The sequence below is a fragment of the Oncorhynchus gorbuscha genome, linkage group LG08 (genome assembly GCF_021184085.1).
Source record: "Oncorhynchus gorbuscha isolate QuinsamMale2020 ecotype Even-year linkage group LG08, OgorEven_v1.0, whole genome shotgun sequence".
In the NCBI taxonomy this organism is placed as follows: Eukaryota; Metazoa; Chordata; class Actinopteri; order Salmoniformes; family Salmonidae; genus Oncorhynchus; species Oncorhynchus gorbuscha.
The window spans coordinates 7362637-7390076 of record NC_060180.1 but is presented as its reverse complement, the minus strand read 5'-3'; the positions used below and the strand labels follow the sequence as shown (position 1 = coordinate 7390076).

The 27440-nt window shown below is 41.7% G+C and overlaps 2 protein-coding genes across 2 annotated transcripts in view; both read left to right on the top strand.

Annotated features, from left to right (window-relative positions):
* Window positions 1-683: 683 nt before the first annotated feature.
* LOC124041143 (solute carrier family 22 member 7-like) lies at window positions 684-16812 on the top strand. The gene is made up of 11 exons (XM_046358366.1): window positions 684-1066; window positions 1805-2221; window positions 3011-3114; window positions 3208-3362; window positions 3575-3743; window positions 4399-4522; window positions 6713-6822; window positions 9956-10170; window positions 10491-10599; window positions 11055-11267; window positions 16417-16812. The coding sequence occupies exons 2-11, from the start codon at window positions 1844-1846 to the stop codon at window positions 16493-16495; spliced, it is 1656 nt and encodes a 551-aa protein (XP_046214322.1). The 5' UTR covers window positions 684-1066; window positions 1805-1843; the 3' UTR covers window positions 16496-16812.
* Window positions 16813-23365: 6553 nt separating this feature from the next.
* zcchc24 (zinc finger, CCHC domain containing 24) overlaps window positions 23366-27440 on the top strand; it is a 74008-nt gene continuing 69933 nt past the window's right edge. The window contains exon 1 of the mRNA XM_046358365.1: window positions 23366-23916. Coding sequence (XP_046214321.1) covers window positions 23680-23916 — 237 coding nt within the window. The 5' untranslated portion in view covers window positions 23366-23679. The remainder of the gene's footprint in view (window positions 23917-27440) is intronic.

The following is a 27440-nucleotide window of genomic DNA, read 5'->3' as shown; positions in this document are numbered from 1 at the left end:
ATTTTCATAGGCTTTGTATTAGTATTGTGACCTATTTTGGGGTGGTTTCTAGTCTTGGAGTTATTATAGTGGGTTATAGTGGGCTAGTATAGTACGCTATAGTAAGCACTATATGATCATAAGCCATATGATGGGTTTTTAAGCTCTCAACATTTTTCAGTTTGAACATTCTGTAAGTTTTGTGGCAATGATTTGAGTTTAGAATTTTGAAGTCTGCATCTAAGCCATCTAAGTTGAGTCAGTCCTAATTCATTTGCATGCAAAGAGGCAACAGATAGTCTGGTAACAATGCCAACACGGTGGACACATAAGAAAGACATTTTAATACAATGTGAATATGTGACAAACCTTTATCAGATCGTGATTGGATCATGTTGATCAGATCACGAAACTCACATGTTAGCACAAGGTGTAAAGGAGACTTTAGTGTCAGTACCTACTTTTTTCTGTATCACAGCATATTTATTACAAGAATGTGAAAACACTCAAAAGAAAAACATTGTGTGTGTGTGGACAATGAACCATATTGACTTATGCACAATGTCAGCAGTGTATCAACGTACCAATATGTTGTGACAAAAAATATAATATAAACAAATTATAAAATGTTTGTCACACCTCTCCAATCAGAACAGCTCAGCTCTTGGCCAATGTGCTTGCCTCACACTGGTCCAGCTGTCAGCTAACACAACAGTCTAGTTTCTGAACTCTGCTCCCAGCGCAGGGGTTCAGGAGGTGGGGAGAGAGGGGGAGTGTGATTGAGTCTGGAAGTGGCATAAACTTTGTTTCCCATTTTGGTTATCTGGGGTCTGGGAACATATTTCCTCAAAGCTTATCGAAGGTGACTTAGAGACCTATCTACTTATACTTCTGTTGGAAAGCCAGTGGAGGTGTTTCCACCTGAGAAGGACGTGTTTCCAGTAGAGAGGACATCAGAAGGCAGGCTAGCTCTTAGAACTCAAGACTTCATCCTGTGGGGAGAGTTGTCTGTGGTTCCACTGCTAGAGGGAAGTACTGGCCAGGAGAGTCTCTCGTCCACCCTCTCTGGACGCAAGACCTCTACGAAGTAAGTCCTAAATGATTCAATCCTCTCAAGTTCCATGGATTAATACAGATGTAGAATCTTAATTTGAGCCAGTTTGCTACAGCAGGAAAATAATCCTGCAGCAACAGGAAATGTGAATTATTATGTGGATTCTAATTAAATCCTTAAGAGTGCGTGTGTGTCAATCTAAGTAACATAATAAAATAAACCTCCATCAAAATCTGTCAGTTTAAGCTAAATATATATATTTTTTGCATGGACTACATCTCAATCCATCGCATCCACATTTGTCAGCCTTTCGCATCTGCATGGAAGGAGGCCGAGCTACAGCAATGTTTGTCAGACTGAGAAATCCCGAAAATCGGTCTTCTCACGTCCGAACGGTAAAACCCCCCATAAGCCCACGGAACTCATCTGAAGTCGGTAAAGCTGATGTGCCAACTTCTGTCTGTAGTGTGCGAACCGTTTGGGCTACAAACTAATATGACCTCACTTTTATGATGGTGTTCTCCGTTTTGCTCTACACCCCCCCCCCCCCTACATTTTTTTGTGGAAATTACTTCAGATGCCTTTTTAATTTTGAAACCTCACATACACAACAAGGAAAGTTCTCCTGGATCAGTGTGACCAATTTAAGATCCTACCTCCACATTAGCGCACTCACATTTTCCTCATTTCAGACTGCATACAAACAACAGAGTAAGGTATGTGTCAATTTTCTGCATGGCTTAAATTAAATTGATTGTCTTCCACTTTTAGCTGTATTGCAAAGGATCACCCTCTTGCCCAAGCTTGAGGATGAAGTTTGACAACATTCTAGAGGAGATCGATGGCTGTGGATGGTTTCAGGTGCTGATCGTCACTCTGCTCTGTATCCCTCGAGTGATACTACCATGTCACTTCCTGCTGAACAACTTCATAGCAGCCGTGCCCTCTCACCACTGTGACCTCAGCGCTCTGGATGATGGCAGCCTCTTTGGGAATCTGACCCAGGAGCAGAGACTGACTGTCAGCGTTCCAGTACAGGAAGATGGGACTCCAAGCTCCTGTAAGATGTTCCCAGAGCCCCAGTTCCATATCCTGTCCAACTCCAATGACAGTGATCTAGTTACAGTCCCCTGTCAGAATGGATGGGTATATGACAACAGCACCTTCAAATCTACTATGGCAACAGAGGTAAAATACTTCCAATGATATCAGTTGAGTGGTGGATAGATGATGCTAATGGTTCAAAGTCCAAAGCAAATTACAAAGGTTGACAAGATAAAAGGAATATAGCAGAGAAAGGCAACAGGAGGCCCATTGACCAAATTCATCCTGCAAGCGATTTTATTTGACCCCAAAAGTTTTCTTAAGAAAAAAAGAAAAACGTAATTCAGTTGAAAATGATTTTACGTTGGCATTTCCATTCCCAAGTATCCCCATGATTAAATAAAGAGACAAACAGTGTGTGATCGATCCTGTCTCAATATAATCAAGGTATGAAACGATTATGATATTGTCAAATGAAATGTAGACGTCTTGCCCGCTTGATCTTAATTGTTGTTGTTGCAGTACATTAATGATTATAATGATGTTCTGGCCCCCCGACCTACGACCGGCAGATTAATGTCATTTTGTATTAACCAAGGCTTTGAGCAAATTATACAGTGTCTTGAACCATGAACACAATACAGAACCAAATTCAAAACTCTGTAAGACAATTAAGAGAGAAAAATGTTTTAAATGAGACCCCTCAGAGTTAGCCAATTATTTTCAAATTCCCTGGTTTGTTGTTATAGCCACATTACATGTAATTCTGTGCCCATTTATTCAATCATAATTTCACTGGTTAGATATTGTCCCCACTTTAAGTAACATACTATTATCATTATTATTATTATTATCCTACTTCAACTGGTACATATAATAGGAATTGTGAATGCATGCTCTCTTGTCACTATCATTGCTCCTCTTTCTATAAAGTGGGACCTTGTCTGTGACAGAAAAGGCATGAATAAAGCCACAGCCACCATTTTCTTTGTTGGCGTGATGATTGGAGCTATAGCCTTTGGTACCCTCACTGACAAGTAGGTCATTTTACCCCAATACCTGATATCTACATTCTTTCTTTACATTGAATGATTTATTTGTGGCTATGTTTCTTGAATGCTCTTTTCCAGGTTTGGGAGGAAGCCTATGCTATTGGTGTCCTATACCATATCTATGGTATTTGGATTTGCCAGTGCATTCTCTAACTCCTATACCATGTTCGGAGTGATGAGATTCTTTACTGGCTTTGGACTTACAGGCATCAGCATCATCTCGACCGTTCTCAGTAAGCTAAGCTCTATAGATTTCATATGAACAAAATGTTTGACTCCATTGCTAAGCAATTTAATTAAATGCAGTTAGGAAAGTATTACCTAACAACATGTTAACACAGTGTATTTAATAGTGTTGTTACAGGGGTATAAGATAAACTTTATGTCAAGTGAAACCCAACAATATTGTTAAAACATTTTTTAACTCTATTTACATTCTTTCAAGGTGTGGAGTGGGTGGACATTAAGCACCGGGCTTTAATAGGTATAACGGGCAGCATGGCCTGGTCCTTTGGCAACATGATGCTAGCGGGCATTGCGTATCAAGTGAATGATTGGCGGATGCTAATGATAGCTGTCTCTGCACCCCTGGGCTTGGCTATCATCACTTGGTGGTAAGAATACACTGAGTGATATCCGGACCATATCCTAAACACATCAATGGACATCTGGATTTGACATGTTTTTGATACATCATGATACAAGATGCAGATGAAGATGCATATACATGTGTAACCAGCCCCACCCACCACCATGGTGTAGAAGAACTCACCTGAATAATACACATTCCAAATTTTGCATCACATTCAGTATACTACTGTATAATATAAACTGGGTGGTTCGAGCCCTGAATGCTGATTGGCTGAAAGACATGGTATATGAGGCCGCATACCACGGCTATTTTACTGTTCTAGTTACATTTGAAGCCAGTTTATAATAGCAATAAAGCACCTCTGTGGTTTGTGTTGTATGGTCAATTTATCACGGCTAAGGGATGTATTCAGGCACTCTCTATACCGCACACCCTCTGCCCTTATTGCTTAAATATAGTTCACTACAGTGTTGTAGTGACCTTAGGACAAGGTCCTTAGTGACCTCTTCAAGAGGGTCGGCCCACTTCTTGGCATAACAGTTGAAGTGTTGGACTGCGAGTCACAGGAACCCAAGTTCGAGTCCGGATTTGAGGCTACACTCCAAATTCACTACATTATGCAGGGAAATGGTTATTATTGTGCTTTGACCCATTGTAATGGTTCATCATCACTGCAGGTGGCTCCCTGAGTCTGCCAGGTGGCTCATAGCCAATGGCAAAGTGGAAAGAGCCCATCTTTACCTGGAGAAATGTGCTCGTTTTAACAACAGAAAGGACTTCACGTCCAAAATCAAACTTGAGGTAAATACAACAATTTTCAGTTGCTAGTATTTACTGCTAATATTTACTCTTATTCAAAAATGCACATGGCATGCGATCATTTATACAGCTTTATTACAGTTATGAGGTGTTAGAAGGAGCATAGGTTTGAAGCACAAATATACAGTTTGGACACACCTCCTAATTCAAGGGCTTTACTTTATTTTTTACTATTTTCTACATTGACGAATAATAGTGAAGACATCAAAACTATGAAATAACACATATGGAATCATGTAGTAACCAAAAAAGTGTTAAACAAATCAAAATGCATTTGATATTTTATATTTGAGATTCTTCAAGTAGTCACCCTTTGCCTTGATGACACACTATTGGCATTCTCTCAACCAGCTTCATGAGGTAGTCACCTAGAATGCATTTCAATTAACAGATGTGCCTTGTTAAAGTTAATTTGTGGAATTTCTTTCCTTCTTAATGCGTTTGAGCCAATCAGTTATGTTGTGACAAGGTAGGGGTGGTATTCAGAAGATAGCCTTATTTAGTAAAAGACAAAGTCCATATTATGGCAAGAACTACACAAATAAGCAAAGAGAAACGACAGTCCATCATTGGTCAGTCAATCTGTAAAATTTCAAGAACGTTGAAAGTTTCTTCAAGTGCAGTCGCAAAAACCATCAAGCGCTATGATGAAACTGGCTCTCATGAGGACCTCCACAGGAAAGGAAGACCCAGAGTTACCTCTGCTGCAGAGGTTAAGTTCATTAGAGTTACCAGCCTCAGAAATTGCAGCCCAAATAAATGTTTCACATGGTTCAAGGAGCAGACACATCTCAACATCAACTGTTCAGAGGAGACTGCGTGAATCAGGCCTTCATGGTCGAATTGCTGCAAAGAAACCACTACTAAAGGACATCAATGGGAAGAAGAGATTTGTTTGGGCCAAGAAACATAAACATGGACATTAGACCAGTGGAAATCTGTCCTTTGGTCTGATGACTCCAAATTTGAGATTTTTGGTTCCAATAGATGTGTCTTTGTGAGATGCAGAGTAGGTGAATGGATGATCTCCGTATGTGTGGTTCCCATCGTGAAGCATGGAGGAGGAGGTGTGAAGGTGAGGGGGTGCTTTGCTGGTGACACTCTTTGTAATTGATTTAGAATTCAAGGCACACAACCAGCATGGCTACCACAGTACTCTGCAGCAATACACCATCCCATCTGCTTTGTGCTTAGTGGGACTATCATTTATTTTTCAACAGGACAATGACTCGACACACCTCCAGGCTGTGTAAGGGCTATTTCACCAAGAAGGAGTGTGATGGACTGCTGCATCAGATGACCTGACCTCCACAATCACCCAACCTCAACCCAATTGAGATGGTTTGGGATGAGATGGACCACAGAGTGAAGGAAAAACAGCCAACAAGTGCTTAGAATATGTGGGAACTCCTTCAATACAGTTGGACAAGCATTCCAGGTGAAGCTGGTTGAGAGAATGCCAAGAGTGTGCAAAGCTGTCATCAAGGCAAAGGGTGGCTACTTTGCAGAATCTCAAATAGAAAATATATTTTGATTTGTTTAACACTTATTTATTTACTACATGATTCCATATGTGTTATTTCATAGTTTTGATGTCTTCACTATTATTCTACAATGTCGAAAATAGTACAAATAAAGAAAAACCCTGGAATGAGTAGGTGTGTCCAAACTTTTGACTGGTACTGTATGTGAAGGATACACTAACCATAAATGTAACACACTGGAACTAACTATCCCAAGCCAGCAGCATACCACCCTGCATCCCACTGCTGCCATGCTTCTGAAGCTAAGCAGGGTTGGTCCCTGGATGACTAGATGCTGTTGGAGGGCCAGTAGGAGGCACCCTTTCCTCTGGTCTAAGAAATAACTACCATTGCCCTGTGTAGGGTGCTGTATTTTGGATGGGATGTTAAATGGGTGTCCTGACTCTCTGTGTGGTCACTAAAAATCCCACTGCACTTATCATAAGAGTAGGGGTGTTAACCCCGGTGTCCTGGATAAATTCCCAATCTGCCCCTCATACCGTCACCTAATCATCCCCAGTTTACAATTGGCTCATTCATCTCCCCTGTAACTATTCCCCATGCTCTAAATGAGAATGTTTTCTCAGTCAACTTACCTGGTCAAATAATTAAAAATAAACTAACTTAGCCTCTCTCCCATGCTGCTTAGCACCTGTCTGATGTGGTTGGCACGGACAACCATAACAAGACCTACTCCTACCTGGACCTGGTGAGGACCCCAAAGATGAGAAGACTGGCTTTACTAACAGGCATAGTGTGGTGAGTATATCTGGCTCTACTAACAGGCATAGTGTGGTGAGTATTTATGACTCTAATAACAGGAATAGTGTGGTGAGTATTTCTGGCTCTACTAACAGGCATAGTGTGGTGAGTATTTATGACTCTAATAACAGGAATAGTGTGGTGAGTATTTATGACTCTAATTACTCATTTAATAACAGGAATAGTGCATTCACCTTATGACATCCAGTGGAACAACCACTTTACAATAGTGCATCTAAATATTTTAAGGGGGATGAGAAGGATTACTTTATCCTCTAGGTAAAACAGGTCTCCGGAAGGTGGTGATAGTTTGGTGAGGGAGTTTGTAGTTTTCTGAGCTCTAATAACAGGCTTAGTGCCCTTATTTGGTGAGTATTTCTGTGCTCTAATAGCACCATGGTCTTGTAGTGCGGATGAGAGCTTCAACTGGAAGCCAGTGGAGAGGCGGAGGAGCGGGGTGAGTATTTGAACACTGGCTCTGGATGAGTTGTAGGGGTTTAATAACAGGCAGTAATCCAGACGGGAGATAGTGCCTGGATTAGGAGTCCTGTGTGATTTCTGCATGAACCTCTAATAACAGTTTGGCAGGATAGTGACACAATGGAGTTGAGTATGGCGAGATCATGGAACGGGCAGTCCTTCCCGGGAGGAAGAGCAGCTCCGTCTTGCCGAAGTTCAGCTTGAGGTGGTGATCCGTCATCCACACTGATATGTCTGCCAGACATGCAGAGATGCGATTCGCACCTGGTCATCAGAAGGGGGAAAGGAGAAGATTAATTGTGTGTCGTCTGCATAGCAGAATAGGAGAGGGCCTAGAACAGAGCCCTGGGGGACACCAGTGGTGAGAGCGCGTGGTGAGGAGACAGATTCTCGCCACGCCACCTGGTAGGAGCGACCTGTCAGGTAGGACGCAATCCAAGCGTGGGCCGCGCCGGAGATGCATAACTCGGAGAGGGTGGAGAGGAGGATCTGATGGTTCACAGTATCGAAGGCAGCCGATAGGTCTAGAAGGATGAGAGCAGAGGAGAGAGTTAGCTTTAGCGGTGCGGAGCGCCTCCGTGATACAGAGAAGAGCAGTCTCAGTTGAATGACTAGTCTTGAAACCTGACTGATTTGGATCAAGAAGGTCATTCTGAGAGAGATAGCGGGAGAGCTGACCAAGGACGGCACGTTCAAGAGTTTTGGAGAGAAAAGAAAGAAGGGATACTGGTCTGTAGTTGTTGACATCGGAGGGACTGTAGGTTTTTTCAGAAGGGGGACTGGTTTGGGGCTGTATGAACTGGTTTGCAGGTTAATGTCACAAGACTGGTTTGGGGCAGTGTGAGCAGAACTGTTGTTTGACTTAGCAAACGAGGATCGGATGTCGTCGATCTTCTTTTCAAAATGGTTGGGTCATCTGCAGAGAGGAGGAGGGAAGGGGGAGGAGGATTCAGGAGGGAGGAGAATGTGGCAAAGACTGGTTTGGCAGGCTGTATGAACTGGTTTAGCAGCAGAGACAGAGGAGGAAAATGTATGAAAGGATGCCAGGTCCGCAGGGAGAGTTTTCCTCCATTTGCTCGGTTCCGGAGCCCTGTTCTGTGAGCTCGCATTGAGTCGTCAAGCCACGGAGCGGGAGGAGGACCGAGCCGGCCTGGAAGATAGGGGACTCAAAGGATTTGAGGAGGCAGAATCAGGAGATAGGTTGGAGAAGGTTTGAGCAGAGGGAAGAGATTTGCAGTAATGTATACCAGAGTAGGGGCTGGTTTGAGAGGAGCAAGGTAGTGGTCGGAGACTTGGAACAATGAGGTTTGGAAGAACAGCATCTAGTAAAGATGATAGATTGCCTGGTTTAGGGGGGGCTGTGAGGTCAAAAGAGGAGAGGAGTGGAAAGAAGGAGGCAGAGAGGAATGAGTCAAAGGTAGACGTGGGGAGGTTAAAGTCGCCCAGAACTGTGAGAGGTGAGCCGTCCTCAGGAAAGGAGCTTATCAAGGCATCAAGCTCATTGATGACAGGTTTGGGGACCTGGAGGGCGATAAATGATAAGGATGTTAAGCTTGAAAGGGCTGGTAACTGTGACAGCATGAAATTCAAAGGAGGCGATAGACAGATGGGTTTGAGGGCTGACCAGAAGCTCTCGGGGTGTGCGAGAACACGTGGGCGGACGAAGAGAGAGCTGGTCTTGGTGATCCATGTTTCTGTCAGTGCCAAGAAGTCGAGGGACTGGAGGGAGGCATAGGCTGAGATGAACTCTGCCTTGTTGGCTGCAGATCGGCAGTTCCAGAGGCTACCGGAGACCTGGAACTCCACGTGGGTCGTGCGCGCTGGGGTTTGGCGGCCACGCCGTTTGTATGGTCTTACAGTACACAAACCAATGAAGAATCTCCATTGAAAGTGCTTCTTAATACAGTACTAGTTTTAGGCCTAGATTCAATTAGATCAATCATTAACCAGTGATAGCACGCACCTGCATAGCTGATGTTTTGGCAGAGTCAGAGGTGGAACTGCTTTGGAGATGTAAAATCGTGAGTAGCTGCCCGTGCAATGATTATCACGAAGCCACAACCGCCCCACTCTTGTTAGAAGATTAGAACGAGAAAGTGTAGGCTATATGGAAAAATCATAACACTAAGTAATGAAGATTTTTATCATCCTAATTGAAGTGTAAATTACATCTCACATTCCAGTGTTTGAACTTGTAAACAAGGCTGCATGGGATTTCTGTTAAGGCAGCCAATGGCAATGTCCGCTTTAGGTATAATGCCGGAAACCACTTGTGGATTTGACAGGTCTAACTCAGTTCCACCTTTGACACCCCTGCAATGCGGATGTCGGCGAAAGCAGATCTGATTGGATAGAGCTCTTGATGAATCTGTTTCTGTAGAAAGTGTCCTTATGTGTCTGTGAGTTATCTTGTATCTTTATCAAGTCAAACATAATGTATACCTCATTGACTACTTTGGCAATGTCATCATATTTACAGTCACGATAGTGTAATTTAGCCTCCCAGAATGACTGGGCTTATCATGACTTTAGGGCACTGCTATAGAGGGCGGCTTGAGAACGTCCATAACAATGGCATGATGCGACCGAGTGACAGACGTGCAACTTATGACAAACACAACGTAGATCTCATTGTGTTCTCTCCTCACAGGTATGGCGTGGCCTCAACATACTATGGGATCAGTTTAAACATTACAGGGTTTGGCCTGAATGTCTACCTCACCCACTTTATCTACTCTGCCATCGAGGTGCCCGCCAAGATGGTCGTCTACTTCTGTCTCGATACCATTGGTCGGAAACACTGCCAGGCAGGCACTCTTCTGCTAACGGGAACCTGCATCGCCATCAACATCTTTGTGCCCAAAGGTGACTACATAAATAAGCCATTATTATTGCTTTATAAATGATCATAAAGGTTGTAAATTAATTATGAATTATAATGCTTATAATGCCTATATGCAAATAAATTATATGAATAAAGAAATATATATGTATTAATATTGTATAAAAGGTTTATAAATGCTTATGAACGTTTACAATAAAGTGCAACCCAAAATGAATTCCTAGATGATTATGTGGAGTAAATTGGACAGTAAAGGAATGTTTATTATTTTGCCTTTTTTTTGTCAGTGTTTGAGAGATGACAGTCTTATCCTCAGGATCTGTTGTTTTGTTCCTCTGTTCAGGTCAGTGGCATGTTCGCACCATCGTCGCTGTGCTTGGGAAAGGCCTATCAGAGGCCTCCTTCACCACTGTCATCTTGTATACGGCTGAACTCTACCCTACGGTCGTAAGGTCAGATTTACCGGTGCATTTTCACAGTGAAACTCTATTAGAGTTCATTTCCTCAAACTGAAGCATGCTTTATTTAACATTTTATATTGACATTTTAGTAATTTAGCAGACGCTCTTAGCTAGAGCGACTGACAATTAGTGCATTCATCTTAAGATAGCTAGGTGAGACAACAACACATCACAATCGTATCAAGTACATTTTCCCTCAACAAAGTATTTATCAGCAAAGACAGTGCGTCAGGGGAGCTGTGAGATTTGCTCAGGCCGCATAACAAAAATTAATAACAAAAATAAAATAAATGTTACCTTTATTTTACCATGTTGTCCCATTGAGGTCAAAATACCTATTTTTCAAGGGAGACCTGTGGAATGCAATGTACGGTGTCCATATTAGGACAGCTTCAGTCTCAGCAGGAGTTTTCTGAGTCTCACTATCAACATTTTCCCCCTAACAGACAAAATGGGTTGGGTTACAATAACTTCATGGCTCGGTTGGGCGTGTCCATAGCACCCCTCATCATTCTATTGGAGGACGTGTGGAAGCCCCTCCCTGAAGTCATCATCTGTTGTGTGTCCATTCTTTCTGGTCTGGTGGCCTTCCTTCTCCCAGAAACCCACAATGCAAGGCTGCCAGAGACCATTGAGGATATTGAACAAACAAAAAAAAGGTAACCCAGCCGACTTCACCAAGATTGTCAGTGTAATTTGTAACCCGCTGTTACAGTATATACCAGCAGTAGTGGAAAAAGTACCAAATGGTCATACTTGAGTAAAAGCAAAGATATCTTAACAGAAAATGACTCAAGTAAAAGTGATATTCACCCAGTAAAATACTACTTGAGTAAAAGTCTAAAAGTGTTTGTTTTTAAATATACTTAAGTATCCAAAGTAAATGTAATTTCAATAAATAATTTCAAATTCCTTATATTAAGCAAAACAGATGGCACAATTTTCTGGTTTTTGATTTATTTACGGATAGCCAGGGGACCAATAATTCTCATACATCAATTACAAACAAAGCATTTGTGTTTAGTAAGTCTGCCAGATCAGCGGCAGCAGGGATCAATCAATCAATCAATCAAATGTATTTATAAAGCCCTTCTTAAATCAACTGATGTCACAAAGTGCGGTACAGAAACCCAGCCTAAAACCCCAAACAGCAAGCAATGCAGGAGTAGAAGCACGGTGGCTAGGAAAAGGCCTAGAAAGGCCAAAACCTAGGAAGAAACCTAGAGAGGAACCAGGCTATGAGGGGTGGCCAGTCCTCTTCTGGCTGTGCCGGGTGGAGATTATAACAGAACATGGCCAAGATATTCAAATGTTCATAGATGACCAGCAGGGTCAAAAAATAATAACCACAGTGGTTGTAGGTCAGCACCTCAGGTCAGCACCTCAGGAGTAAATGTCAGTTGGCTTTTCATAGCCGATCATTCAGAGTATCTCTACCGCTCCTGCTGTTTCTAAATAGTAGAAAACAGCAGGTCTGGGACAGGTAACACGTCGGGTGAACAGTTGAAACTGGATGACCACATGCTCTCATGATAAGTGCTTGAATTGGACCATTTTCTTGTCCAGGCATTCAAAATGTAACGAGTACTTTTAGGTGTCAGGGAAAATGTATGGGAGTAAAAAGTACATACTTTCTATGGAAATAGGGGAGTAAAAGTAAAAGTAGTCAAAAAATATAAATAGTATGTACAACGTTCGTACTTCAAAGTATTTGTACTTAGTTACTTTACACCACTGTCTACCAGGGCCACCAGGAAAAGATGGTACGAGGCGGCATCCCTTACAGTCAGAGTGCAGTATAACTGCAGTTATTCTGCAAATACTGCGTCCAAAATACCACAGTTGAATTAAGTTACTGCACTTTTACTGCAGTTTCAAAACTGCAATCTTTTTTTGCAAGGGATTTGCAACAGCACTTTTCGATCAGTTTGATTTAGTTTTATAAAATATATTGATGCATTAAAAAGACAGGCATAGGGTTGTTCTTTAGACCAATTTGTCAACTCAATTTCTCTGTCCCTTACATCAAAGTGCTGTTGCAGGCTCTTAGCATGTCTTGACCAATCAGATTCACGGAAATCGAAGATCGTGCAAGACAGGCACAAGCACAAAGCTCAAGGAGCGCTCTCTGCTTTCCTCCGGAATTTGTTAAGCAAGTGTGATAACACATCACTCCTGACAGACACAAGCAAAAACTATTCCATAAATGTAGAATCCTACACCTAAACATTAGCAATCTGACATGTTTTATTGTATGAAAAATATAATATTTTTCAGTCTGATCAACTGTAGGCTACTAACAACAGCAACTGCATAGTCTAGCCTTCTATGCACCCTGTCCCTCTAGCCAGGGTAAACAATGGTAACATTGTGTATTTATAGCCCATTTGTTACCTAGACTTTTTCCATCCAAAATTATTAACTGCAATTAATCAATAAACACAATAGCTGACAAGTTTAGGCCTACAGTTGCATAGAGCAGGACTAAACCATGCAATCCAGTATAAAACAGCTCAGCCCTGTGAGTTTTATTGCAGCTACCCATGCAAATATGGGTAGCTGCAGCCCAATATGGCAACAGGAGTATGGGTAGCTTCACCCTAATATAGCAACAGGAGTATGGGTAGCTTCACCCTAATATAGCAACAGGAGTAAGGGTAGCTTCACCCTAATATGGCAACAGGAGTATGGGTAGCTTCACCCTAATATGGCAACAGGAGTATGGGTAGCTTCACCCTAATATGGCAACAGGAGTAAGGGTAGCTTCACCCTAATATGGCAACAGGAGTATGGGTAGCTTCACCCTAATATAGCAACAGGAGTAAGGGTAGCTTCACCCTAATATGACAACAGGAGTATGGGTAGCTTCACCCTAATATAGCAACAGGAGTAAGGGTAGCTTCACCCTAATATGACAACAGGAGTATGGGTAGCTTCACCCTAATATGGCAACTGGAGTATGGGTTGCTTCACCCCATTATGGCAACAGGAGTATGGGTAGCTTCACCCCAATATGGCGACAGGAGTATGGGTAGCTACAGCTCATTATGGCAACAGGAGTATGGGTAGCTTCACCCTAATATGGCAACTGGAGTATGGGTAGCTTCACCCCAATATGGCGACAGGAGTATGGGTAGCTACAGCTCATTATGGCAACAGGAGTATGGGTAGCTTCACCCTAATATGGCAACTGGAGTATGGGTAGCTTCACCCTAATATGGCGACAGGAGTATGGGTAGCTACAGCTCAATATGGCAACAGGAGTATGGGTAGCTTCACCCCATTATGGCAACAGGAGTATGGGTAGCTACAGCTCAATATGGCAACAGGAGTATGGGTAGCTGCAGCTCAATATGGCAACAGGAGTATGGGTACCTTCACCCCATTATGGCAACAGGAGTATGGGTAGCTTCACCCCATTATGGCAACAGGAGTATGGGTAGCTTCACCCCATTATGGCAACAGGAGTATGGGTAGCTACAGCTCAATATGGCAACAGGAGTATGGGTAGCTGCAGCTCAATATGGCAACAGGAGTATGGGTACCTTCACCCCATTATGGCAACAGGAGTATGGGTAGCTTCACCCCATTATGGCAACAGGAGTATGGGTAGCTTCACCCCATTATGGCAACAGGAGTATGGGTACCTTCACCCCATTATGGCAACAGGAGTATGGGTACCTTCACCCCATTATGGCAACAGGAGTATGGGTAGCTTCACCCCATTATGGCAACAGGAGTATGGGTAGCTTCACCCCATTATGGCAACAGGAGTATGGGTACCTTCACCCCATTATGGCAACAGGAGTATGGGTAGCTTCACCCCATTATGGCAACAGGAGTATGGGTACCTTCACCCCATTATGGCAACAGGAGTATGGGTAGCTGCAGCTCAATATGGCAACAGGAGTATGCGTGAGTGGATATGTTGAAAGGAGTGGGCGTATGAAAAGAGAATCAGCTAATTGGGCAGCTTTGTTGTCACTCAAGACTGTTTGCGTGGCTGATTGGGCTGCACTACAAGTCGATATTAAAAGGCTCTGCCTGGTAAATCTGACTTCTGCAGTTGCCATACGTCCTCTGCAGAAGTCAGGGCATTTATACTTCTTGAGCTTCGCTGAGCAGAGCAGAGCTGTTGTTAAGGAAGTTGTAGAAGAAGTGAGTTAGTGTTTATACAGGACCTTCCACCAAACAATCATGTCAATACGGAGCTATATGGGGCCCTCCACATTATTACACAATTTGGGAGGCGCACAGAGATGCTCTACAGAGCTCAATTTGGCCACAGCATGCCTCTGGAAGCTCCAGAATTGTGTCATACCCTTCATACGGAGCCTCCGACCACATTTTTCGATCAAGCATGAATTGGCTTTAAGCAGGCAGTCAGTGCTCCAGTGTTGTGCCAGCTGACTTGAAGTGTTTCCTACTGGGTATCATAGTCTTGTTGCCGGTGGTAGATAAGTGGATTTTTTTTCTCTCACATTATTTTATTTCAAGTAGGATTGCAGTCTACACAAGAAATAAGTAATATTCATAACCATTTAGATGTCACCTTGATACATACATAAACACCAGAGCCCAGGTGTGTCCCATTTCGCTGATGACCACAGGTGGTATACATACAGAAGATAGCCCTATTTGGTAAAACAACAAGTCCATATTATGACAAGAACAGCTCAAATAAGCAAAGAGAAACGACAATCCATCAATACTTTAAGACATGAAGGTCAGTCAATACGTAAAATTTCAACAACTTTGAAAGATTCCTCAAGTGCAGTCGCAAAAACCATCAAGCGCTATGATGAAACTGTCTCTTGGCAGAGGAGGAGTTCATTAGAGTTACCAGACTCAGAAATTTCAGCCCAAATAAAGGCTTCACAGAGCTCAAGTAACAGACACATCTCAACATCAACTGTTCAGAGGAGACTGTGTGAATCAGGCCTTCATGGTCGAATTGCTGCAAAGAAACCACTACTAAAGGACACCAATAAGATGAAACACTAACAATGGTCATTAGACCGGTGGAAGTCTGTCCTTTGGTCTGATGAGTCCAAATTTTAGATTTTTGGTTCCAATTGCCATGTCTTTGTGAGACGCAGAGTAGGCGGACGGATGATGTCTGCATGTGTGGTTCCCACCATGAAGCATGGACGAGAAGGTGTGATGGTGTGGGGGTGCTTCGCTGGTGACACCGCCTGTGATTTATTTAGAATTCAAGGCACACAATCAGCATGGCTACCACAGCATTCTGCAGTGATACACCATTCCATTAGGTTTGCTCTTAGTGGGACTATCATTTGTTTTTCAACAGGACAATGACCTAACACACCTCCAGGCTATGTAAGTGTTATTTGACCAAGAAGGAGAGTGATGGAGTGCTGTATCAGATTACCTGGCCTCCACAATCACCTGACCTCAACCCAATTGAGATGGTTTGGGATGAGTTGGACAACAGATTGAGGGAAAAAAAGCCAACAAGTGCTCAGCATATGTGGGAACTCCTTCAAGACTGTTTGGAAAAGCATTCCAGGTGAAGCTGGTTGAGAGAATGTTAAGAGTGTGCAAAGCTGTCATCAAGGCAAAGGGTGGCTGGCTACTTTGAAGAATCTCAAATAGAAAATATATTTTGATTTGTTTAACACTTTTTTGGTTACTCATGAGTCCATATGTGTTATTTCATAGCTTTGATATCTCCACTATTATTCAAGTAGAAAATAGTACAAATAAAGAAAAACCCTTGCATGAGTAGGTGTGTCCAAACTTTTGACTGGTATGTACATAAACAAAAAATTGTCCTTCTCTCTCCAGAAATCCCATCTTTGTCTCACCGCTGGAGAAAACTGAGATCCTGCTGAAGTCACAGAAAAAGAATGAGCTGGATCAGTGACTGAGATATTTACTTAACTGCATAGGTGTTATTGTTTAGGGCCGCATACTGTACACAAGTTTCAAACTGTTCCAAGAGTATGATATTTCTGACTTCAGAACTGTTGTACAGAGTGGCTATAGCATGCTGAGTTTGTAATTCTACCATTGCTTCTGTAATAAACCAATTCCAGTGGAACGTGTTGCATGCACCTTGTAGGATCTGTAGCCAATCTCTTGTCTCTGTGGTTGATATACAGTATTTGAAGTGACTTCACGTTCAAACTATAGGCTACATCAGTATTCACATTCAATAAATTATTGTATATTGCACGGACACAGGTTTCCAACACTGGTTTGTTTCATAATGTCGATACTTTAGTAGAAAGTTGTAGAAAGAGATGGGTAAGTAGACGGGGTGGAGAAAGGCTGGAGTCAGGAATTGAACCCTGATGTCATCTTCAGTGGGGAGGCAGACATGTTCATACAGCCAGGAGTGTTTCTCACTCAACAAGAGCTCTACACAATATTACAAACACTATGAGTGCAATGCTGGATCAAACAAGGACAAGCAGAACATCTTTAAAAACCTCTTCAGCTAACAACTTTCAAATGATTTTTCACCTACTGTATATTTGGGCATACAAGGGTAGGAGAACACACTACTGGTGAATAGTGCTGATGGAGCATTTCCTGAAACACAAAGTGAAGGGGATAAAAACTGTGATATTCTCCTTTTGAACTATTAGAACCAAGATACATTTGTTTTGTTCCAAGGAAGACAATTTGGCGTACATGTCTCAGGCAGGGCTATTCTCTTATAAGTGAACAGGGCCCCTATGTCTGTTTCTTCATTTTGTGTTTCTCAAAGGTGGGTGCCATAGTCTGCGAAAGAGGTGAGAAAGAGGAGGGAGAGTGACAGTAAGAGATGAGGAGCCATGTGTGGGTATGTGTCTGAGTGTAAATGTGACCAAGAGGACCAAGGCACCAAAGAGAATGACTTTATTGCTGGCTGCCCATTGTCTACTTAGACATCCCTGTTTCTAACTCTCTTCCTGCTGCTGTTGTTATAAACATGTCTCCCTCAGTGGCAGACAAACTATTACATTCTGTATATGAACTCGTTTTTACCCAATGCGCTTAATCATTGCTGAGCTGTGGCCCTCTGCTGGAATATAGTAATCATTACAAACAGATAAATGACTGCAGAGTTGTCATGCACCACATTTAGCCATAGGGTCTTAGTACTAGACTCAGATGCTCAGCTCACACTAGGGAGATGGAGTCGACAGACAGACCCTCAGATCAAAACCATGGTTTGTGGTTATACATTGTTTATTTACAGAATTGTAATGGAGTAATAGCACCATATATTTTGGGTTATGATAAAGACAGACAGTTGTGCTAACCTTATAAGTCATTTTAAAAGTTGGATTCTTCAAAAACCAATGGGTAAATAGATATAAATGCATTTAAACTCCGTTTTTCACAATTCCTGACATTTAATCCTAGTAAAAATTTGCTGTTTTAGGTCAGTTAGGATCACCACTTTATTTCAAGAATGTGAAATGTCAGAATAATAGTAGAGAGAATGATTTCTTTCAGCTTTAATTTCTTTCATCACATTCCCTGTGGGTCAGAAGTTTACATACACCCAAATTAGTATTTGGTAGCATTGCCTTTAAATTGATTAACTTGGGTCAAACGTTTTGGGTAGCCTTCCACAAGCTTCCCACAATAAGTTGGGTGAATTTTGTCAAATTCCTCCTAACAAAGCTGGTGTAACTGAGTCAGGTTTGTAGGCCTCCTTGCTTGCACATTCTTTTCAGTTCTGCCCACACATTTTCTATGGGATTGAGGTCAGGGTTTTGTGATGGCCACTCCAATACCTTGACTTTGATGTCCTGAAGCCATTTTGCCACAACTTTGGAAGTATGCTTGGGGTCATTGTCCATTTGAAGGATCCATTTGCGACCAAGCTTTAACTCCCTGACTGATGTCTTGAGATGTTGCTTCAATATATCCACATCATTTTCGTGCCTCATGATGCCATCTATTTTGTGAAGAGTACCAGTCCCTCCAGCAGCAAAGCACCCCCACAACATGAAGCTGCCACCCACGTGAGTCACGGTTGGGATGGTGTTCTTCGGCTTACAAGCCTCCCCCTTTTTCCTCCAAACATAACGATGGTCATTATGGCCAAACAGTTCTGTTTTTGTTTTATCAGACCAGAGGACATTTCTCCAAGAAGTAGGATCTTTGTCCCCATGTGTAGTTGCAAACCGTAGTCCGGCTTTTTATGGTGGTTTTGGAACCGTCTCTTCTTCCTTGCGGAACGGCTTTTCACGTTATGTCGATATAGGACTCGTTTTTACTGTGGATACAGATACTTTTCTACCTGTTTCCTCCAGCATCTTCACAAGGTCCTTTGCTGTTGTTCTGAGATTGATTTGCACTTTTTGCACCAAAGTACCTTAATCTCTAGGAGACAGAACGCATCTCCTTTTTGAGTGGTATGACGGCTGCGTGGTCCCATGGTATTTTTACTTGCATACTATTGTTTGTACAGATGAACATAGTACCTTCAGGTGTTTGGAAATTGCTCCCAAGGATGAACCAGATGATTGGAGGTCTACAATTTGTTTTCTAAGGTCTTGGCTGATTTCTTATGATTTTCCCATGATGTCAAGCAAAGAGGCATTGAGTTTGAAGGTATAGGCCTTGAACTACATCCACAGGTACACATCCAATTGACTCAAATGATGTTAGTTAGCCAATCAGAAGCTTCTAAAGCCATGACATCATTTTCTGGAATTTTCCAAGCTGTTTAAAAGTACAGTCAACTTATTGTAAGTAATCTTCTGACTTACTGGAATTTTGATACAGTGAATTATAAGTGAAATAATCTGTAGACAATTGTTGGAAAGATTCCTTGTGTCATGCACAAAGTAGATGTCCTAACCGACTTTCCAAAACTATAGTTTGTTAAAAATTTGTTGAAAAATTAGTTTTAAGTGTATGTAAACTTTCAACTTCAACTATACATTTACTCTCTGAATCCATGATTGGTTTATGTTCCATCTTTAATAGACCTACAGATTAATTAAGAAAGATTAAGATTATTCTGTGATTCAGCCATTAGAATAAAACACGGAAGATATGTGAGATAGGCCTCAGAACTTTTGTCCATAAAGTGGCAATGACTTGCCTAGTTAAATAAAGGTTATATTTAAAAAAGTAATTAAAAAACGTCATAAACCCTCAATGTTTCTGTAACGTCGTTCTTCGTTTGTCGAAAGAGAGTCGGACCGAAATGCAGCGTGGTGGTTACTCATAACTTTAATAGAAAAAAAGTTACACATCAAATAATGACACAAAATACAAAACAACAAACGGAGCGTGAAACCTAATTACAGCCTATCTGGTGAAACTACACAGAGACAGGAACAATCACCCACGAAATACAAAGCGAAACCAGGCTACCTAAATACGGTTCCCAATCAGAGACAACGAGAATCACCTGACTCTGATTGAGAACCGCCTCAGGCAGCCAAGCCTATACAACACCCCTACTCAGCCGCAATCCCAATAATACAAAAACCCCAATACGAAATACAACAACATAAACCTATGTCACACCCTGGCCTGACCAAATAATTAAAGAAAACACAAAATACTAAGACCAAGGCGTGACAGTTTCTGAATCAGGGGACAATGGCAGCCATATTGGACAGGGAGAAATCCAAACAGTCTAATTGGAATTAATAGTAGAGGCAAAAACTTGATTTCACTGATGCAGTAAAATAAAAGTAAGGCATGTAATATATCACAACATGTGTTATAGAATTATTGTCAACCTAAAATACTGTTATTTCATTATAAATACAGTTTATCCAGGTTTTATAACAATTGTATGTATAAATTACCCCTAAAGGATATTTAAACAGACCATAAGTGTCTCAATTTGAGTTTTCTTGGAAAGCTGTGAATGCTATTATATCATACAATATCAGTAGGCTACACATTGCATTTACAACTTGTCTAAGTTCTATCATCACCTAATTTCAGACTGTGTGGCTGTGGATTGACTCCTTTATTTGAATGGAAGGTTGGCATATTAGCAGTTAATTTTTAAAAACTGTTTGGTTAGCTAGACAAACATACAGTGCAGATAAATTCTTTACATTTATTATTTTACACAATATATTATCACAACATTGGCAAACCATAATTGACCAATTCTGTGATCAAAATGACTTACCTTTTTACCATCATAAGAAGATTCATGTCCATTCTAGCGTTCTAATTCCCAATTCTATGGTTTTGTCTTCCTGTCTTATACTATGATCCTCCAGTATATTTTCTTTACAGCTCCTCTGCCGCTCAAGAATAAGGGCCAATAGAGGAAATTGAGTTCGGCCTAACTGCAGTTTATCCCCAGTGACGCCACAAGAGGGCGTGAGAGGATGTGCAACTGTTGTCAGGGGGAGGTTTTGCCATGAATGGGAATAACGTAAGACAAGCTCTTTAAGGCAGTGTGAATTTATTGCTTTTCCTCGAACTATTTTGGCTATTTATTCATCACAAATGATTTAATAAAATGTGCTTATGCTGTATTGTGTTAACACTTACAGCAGCTTCATTATTCATTTATTATTATTAATATAACTCGTTATAGTGCCACTGTTGTCTGACAGTAGGTCTATAAGTAGGCCTATCATTTCTTCCAATTGTACTACTCAACAGTTGATTTTTTTTATCACAGATATTTCCTCTAGCCTGTTAGACCTTGAACAGATGAACAGTCAAACAGGATAATTGAAAGCAAGTAACAAAACAAATCTAGCCACACAAAGCTGTATTCCGATGCTGTGGGATACCTGTTCAGAACATGATCGTGTATAAAACGGCTTGGGGTAGAACTCTAGCTCCGAACACTCAACTAGTAGGCTTCAAGCTTAAGGTTCCAAGGCAGGTACACAACCGTGGGGGGATGGAGAGCAAATGTTGGCAGAAGCCTGGGAATCTCACCTCTGTCTATTGCTGAATAAACACAACCATTTGTTTACCCCTTCTTCCCTAGGATTAGGCCTAATTGGGGTGAGTGTGATCGGAGTGACACAACACCAAGCATAAGCTATTAAACCCAATGTTTATCTTTCACGGTTTCTACATAATCTCTTCTTCTTTTTTTGACCTCACATGTAATCCAGGCATGTATATATCATTTATATGGTTGTTTGTGAGTGTTGGCCAAATTATTTCATGAATTAATAAGTCGAGGTATAATCGCATTCCATAGTGAATGTGTTCTGAATCATTCACAATGAAATTACTGTACCTGTTTCGCAGAATGTGTTTAAAGTTGGGAGGTATATCTATAGTCAGTTGGGAGGTATATCCATAGTCAGTTGGGAGGTATATCTATAGTCAGTTGGGAGGTATATCTATAGTCAGTTGGGAGGTATATCTATAGTCAGTTGGGAGGTATATCTATAGTCAGTTGGGAGGTATATCTATAGTCAGTTGGGAGGTATATCTATAGTCAGTTGGGAGGTATATCCATAGTCAGTTGGGAGGTATATCTATAGTCAGTTGGGAGGTATATCTATAGTCAGTTGGGAGGTATATCTATAGTCAGTTGGGAGGTATATCCATAGTCAGTTGGGAGGTATATCCATAGTCAGTTGGGAGGTATATCTATAGTCAGTTGGGAGGTATATCTATAGTCAGTTGGGAGGTATATCTATAGTCAGTTGGGAGGTATATCTATAGTCAGTTGGGAGGTATATCTATAGTCAGTTGGGAGGTATATCTATAGTCAGTTGGGAGGTATATCCATAGTCAGTTGGGAGGTATATCTATAGTCAGTTGGGAGGTATATCTATAGTCAGTTGGGAGGTATATCTATAGTCAGTTGGGAGGTATATCTATAGTCAGTTAGGAGGTATATCTATAGTCAGTTGGGAGGTATATCTATAGTCAGTTGGGAGGTATATCCATAGTCAGTTGGGAGGTATATCCATAGTCAGTTGGGAGGTATATCCATAGTCAGTTGGGAGGTATATCTATAGTCAGTTGGGAGGTATATCTATAGTCAGTTGGGAGGTATATCTATAGTCAGTTGGGAGGTATATCCATAGTCAGTTGGGAGGTATATCCATAGTCAGTTGGGAGGTATATCCATAGTCAGTTGGGAGGTATATCCATAGTCAGTTGGGAGGTATATCCATAGTCAGTTGGGAGGTATATCTATAGTCAGTTGGGAGGTATATCTATAGTCGGTAGACAATTGTTATGAAAAATGCATCCCTTACATCACCGAGCCCTGCACAATAAACTATTAAATCCAGTTGTTAGAAGCCCCCACCCCCCACCCCCCTTTCCACTACTTCCAGTCTGTGGTAGCACTGCGCCCGTTTTGCGGGGCTGAATATAGCTAACAGACAAGTTTGAAGAACAGACAGGTGTGCGTGCAAAGCGAGAAGGGTGTAAAAGGACAAGACCACATACAACATCTCAGCAACTCATTTGCATCAATTAATATTCATCTGTAGGCCTATAAACCAATGAAGTTCCTGGTTAAATATGAAATAATGAACCAGGCAACAAATCATCTGAAGGAAAAGGTAGGCCTAAAAAAGTATTAACATTAATTAAAAACCTAACTTTATTGCTTTGATACATTTAAAAATATATATATTTTCACAATGTCAAAAGTCAACAGTAAACTCTCAGAGATTCAATAGGTATCAGGTCATCAACGTAGAGAGCGAGAGATTTAAAAAAAAAAAAACGTTTCGTGTATAGCCTAGTGAATTAAAACCCTGATTCGCCGGCGTGCGTCATGACGCACCCCAATGTACGTTGCATATCCAATGAGGCTCTGGGGTGGCTGCCCCACTGCAAATAAAGGGAGATAACGGGCCGTGAGTAGCGGTTGAAAACGTTTTATACTGACATGTTAGAGCAATGACTTTTGCGTAACCGCGTAAAATCTGGGACTAGGCTCCCAGCACGAGGATGATATAGGGTTCTTACGGGAAGAGGAACAAGAAACGATTGCTACGGCCCGGTGGGAAAAAGAAAACGGCGAATCCGTTGAAGTTTAGAAAGAGAGAGTGAGCGACAGTGAGCAGGATTCCCAAAATTGAAAGCAATCCAAAACATAGCTGCGGTGGAAGAGCGAGTGTACCCATTTGAAAGATGAGCTTGATGTCTGCCATAGACACCAGTGCCTCCGTGTACCAGCCTGCACAGCTACTGAATTGGGTATACCTCTCTTTGCAAGACACTCACCAGACCAGCGCTTTTGACGCCTTTAGACCCGAACCCAACTCTTCCCACCCGGAGCTGAACTACTGCAAGACTCCTGCGGCGGACCTGAGCTCGTCCCTAAACTCCAACTATCTCAACAACTTTTTTCAGCTCCAGCGGAATGAGGTTAGAGTCAGTAATTGTTTAACCCATTGTGGAATTATATTACCATTATGTTATTGCCAACGTTAACTAAATAGCGTATATAGGCTACGATCTGTTTGTATTTGCATATATCCCATCGTATGTTGAGCGCTGGTTTGTAAAATATTTGATGGTGTGTGTGTGTGTGTGTGTGCAACATTGGGTATTCTGGTAGCCTACTCATAACTGCCATGGATATTTCGTATATCGACAATATAAAGACGTACTCATTAACTTTTCAGACCTATTAGGGCAATATCTGATTCCACGAGAGCCTATTCTAACAGCAAGTTTAATGAATTCAACATGCACAAGTTTAACATAACATAATAATTATTACTAGACTATGGCAGGTAGGCCTAATTGATTAGTGAGCAAAAGAACACAGACACTGGACAGAGGAACTCTGCCTAGAAGGCCAGCATCCCAGAGTCGGCCTCTACACTGTTGACTTTGAGACTGGTGTTTTGTGGGTACTATTTAATGAAGCTAGCAGTTGAGGACTTGTTAGGCATCTGTTTGTCAAGCTAGACACTCGAATGTACTTGTCCTCTTGCCCAGTTGTGCACCGGGGCCTCCCACTCCTCTTTCTATTCTGGTTAGAGTCAGTTTGCACTGTTCTGTGAAGGGAGTAGTACACGGCGTTGTACGAGATATTCAGTTTCTTGGCAATTTCTCCCATGGAATAGTCTTCATTTCTCAGAAGAAGAATAGACTGACGAGTTTCAGAGTTTCAAACCCACATATGCTGATGCTCCAGATACTCAACTAGTCTAAAGAAGGCCAGTTTTATTGCTTCTTTAATCAGCACCAGAGTTTTCAGCGGAGCTAACATAATTGCGAAAGGGTTTTCTAATGATCAATTAGTCTTTTGAAACTATGAACTTGGATTGGCTAACACAACATGCCATTGGAACACTGGAGTGATGGTTGCTGATAATGGGCCTCTGTGTAATCCTATGTCGATATTCCGTAAAAAAATATCAGTTTCCAACTACAATAGTCATTTATAACATTAACAATATATACACTGTATTTTGGATCAATTGTATGTTATTTTAATGGACATTTTTTTTAGCTTTGCTTTCAAAAACAAGGATTTTTTGTTGGTGTGTATATTTATAATGATTTTTTAATTGTCTGACTCGGTTTAGGCTGTTTTAAAGGCAAGGCCAGTCTCCATCGTGTATGAGCAGGATGCATCTGGGTTTGGGTCTGCATTAGGGTGAATATTTTCCTGGTATTTTACAAATGTTACATCCCGTGAATAAATCACTTTTCTCCCGGGTGTCCCGGTAGAAAACCGGAAGTGTCATTCAAAAGCATTATAAAGCTTATAAATAGGCCTATGTCTGGATTTTACTAGAGCTTTTATCGAAGATTCAAGTCTGATGAAACCTTAGCCTGATTAAATACATTTTATGAGCCCTACATTAAAGACATTTAATGAGCCCTACATTAAATACATTTAATGAGCCCTACATTAAAGACATTTAATGAGCCCTACATTAAATACATTTTATGAGCCCTACATTAAATACATTTAATGAGCCCTACATTAAATACATTTAATGAGCCCTACATTAAAGACATTTAATGAGCCCTACATTAAATACATTTTATGAGCCCTACATTAAAGACATTTAATGAGCCCTACATTAAATACATTTAATGAGCCCTACATTAAAGACATTTAATGAGCCCTACATTAAATACATTTTATGAGCCCTACATTAAAGACATTTAATGAGCCCTACATTAAAGACATTTAATGAGCCCTACATTAAAGACATTTAATGAGCCCTACATTAAAGACATTTAATGAGCCCAAGCCTAAAAAAAATCACAAATGATTATGTTGTTATTCAATACTGTACTGTATTATACTGTATTATATGGACTGGAATTATGCATCCCGTTCAAACCATGATAAAGCAGGAGAGAACATGCCATTCTGGTGCAGCACATGAAGACTACAAAGTTACAATTATAGGCTAGCGGAATTGATTTTAAAAAAATCATAATATGTCCCCTAATGTTATTAGCCTACCTCCTCTTTCTCTCTCTAGTGTTGCTGATTCCTTCCTCGCTTTCAACAGTTAAATTAAATACGTTTGGTTGTCCTCATCATTCTAACTGCATACTTGAATAATATAGGACTAGAAAGAGATGCAGAAGGCTTTCTCTTCTTCGCAAGGCATGAATGGTTATGGGTCTGAATTAATGGCCTACCGCCATCGCGCTACCCGTGAGTTCTATTGGCTGCTGTACATTAAACAAACAAGAGCTTGCCTCCCTCATTGAACAGTCTATTGGTATAAGAAATGCTAAACAAAATAATATCCCGCAAGTTATTCTAGTCTAGCTTTTCCTGCATGGGATTCCAAGAGCTACTTTTTTACAGAGAGGCCAGTGGAGCACAGGTCGTGCATAATTGCACAAGAGATATAGGCTATATGTTAGAAGCGTATTATGCATAACCCTTCATTCATTACCTAAATATAAGGCTAATAATGCTTTGAATGTACCTGAAAGAGGTAGGCTAGGACATCTACAGTGGCAAGAAAAAGTATGTGATCCCTTTGGAATTACCTTGATTTCTGCCTAAATTAGTCATCAAATTTGATCTGATATTCATCTTAGTAACAACAATAGACAAACACAGTATGCTTAAACTAATAACACACAAATTATTGTATTTTTCAATATTGAATACATCATTTAAGTATTCACAGTGTAGGTTGTAAAAAGTATGTATAAGGGTACAAGGCGAGACCCAGATGCAGACACAGGAGACAGATGATTAGAGTCCAAGATGTTTATTAACAATACAAAAGGGGTAGGCAAGAGAAGGTGTTGGACAGGCAAAAGATCAAAACCAGTTCAGAGTTCCAGAGGTACAGAATGGCAGGCTGGAGGTCAGGGTAGGCAGAATGGTCAGGCAGGCTCGAGGTCAGGGTAGGCAGAATGGTCAGGCAGGCTGGAGGTCAGGGCAGGCAGAATGGTCAGGCAGGCTGGAGGTCAGGGCAGGCAGAATGGTCAGGCAGGCTGGAGGTCAGGGCAGGCAGAATGGTCAGGCAGGCTCGAGGTCAGGTCAGGCAGAATGGTCAGGCAGGCTGGAGGTCAGGGCAGGCAGAATGGTCAGGCAGGCTCGAGGTCAGGGCAGGCAGAATGGTCAGGCAGGCTCGAGGTCAGGTCAGGCAGAATGGTCAGGCAGGCTGGAGGTCAGGGCAGGCAGAATGGTCAGGCAGGCTGGAGGTCAGGGCAGGCAGAATGGTCAGGCAGGCTGGAGGTCAGGTCAGGCAGAATGGTAAGGCAGGCTCGAGGTCAGGTCAGGCAGAATGGTCAGGCAGGCTGGAGGTCAGGGCAGGCAGAATGGTCAGGCAGGCTCGAGGTCAGGTCAGGCAGAATGGTCAGGCAGGCTGGAGGTCAGGGCAGGCAGAATGGTCAGGCAGGCTCGAGGTCAGGTCAGGCAGAATGGTCAGGCAGGCTGGAGGTCAGGGCAG

Coding starts and splice junctions, on each gene's coding strand:
- LOC124041143 (XM_046358366.1), top strand. CDS start 1,844: ATGAAGTTTGACAACATTCTAGAGGAGATCGATGGCTGTGGATGGTTT. Junction 3,744..4,398: donor TTGGCTATCATCACTTGGTG/GTAAGAATACAC, acceptor TCATCACTGCAG/GTGGCTCCCTGAGTCTGCCA. Junction 4,523..6,712: donor CGTCCAAAATCAAACTTGAG/GTAAATACAACA, acceptor CATGCTGCTTAG/CACCTGTCTGATGTGGTTGG.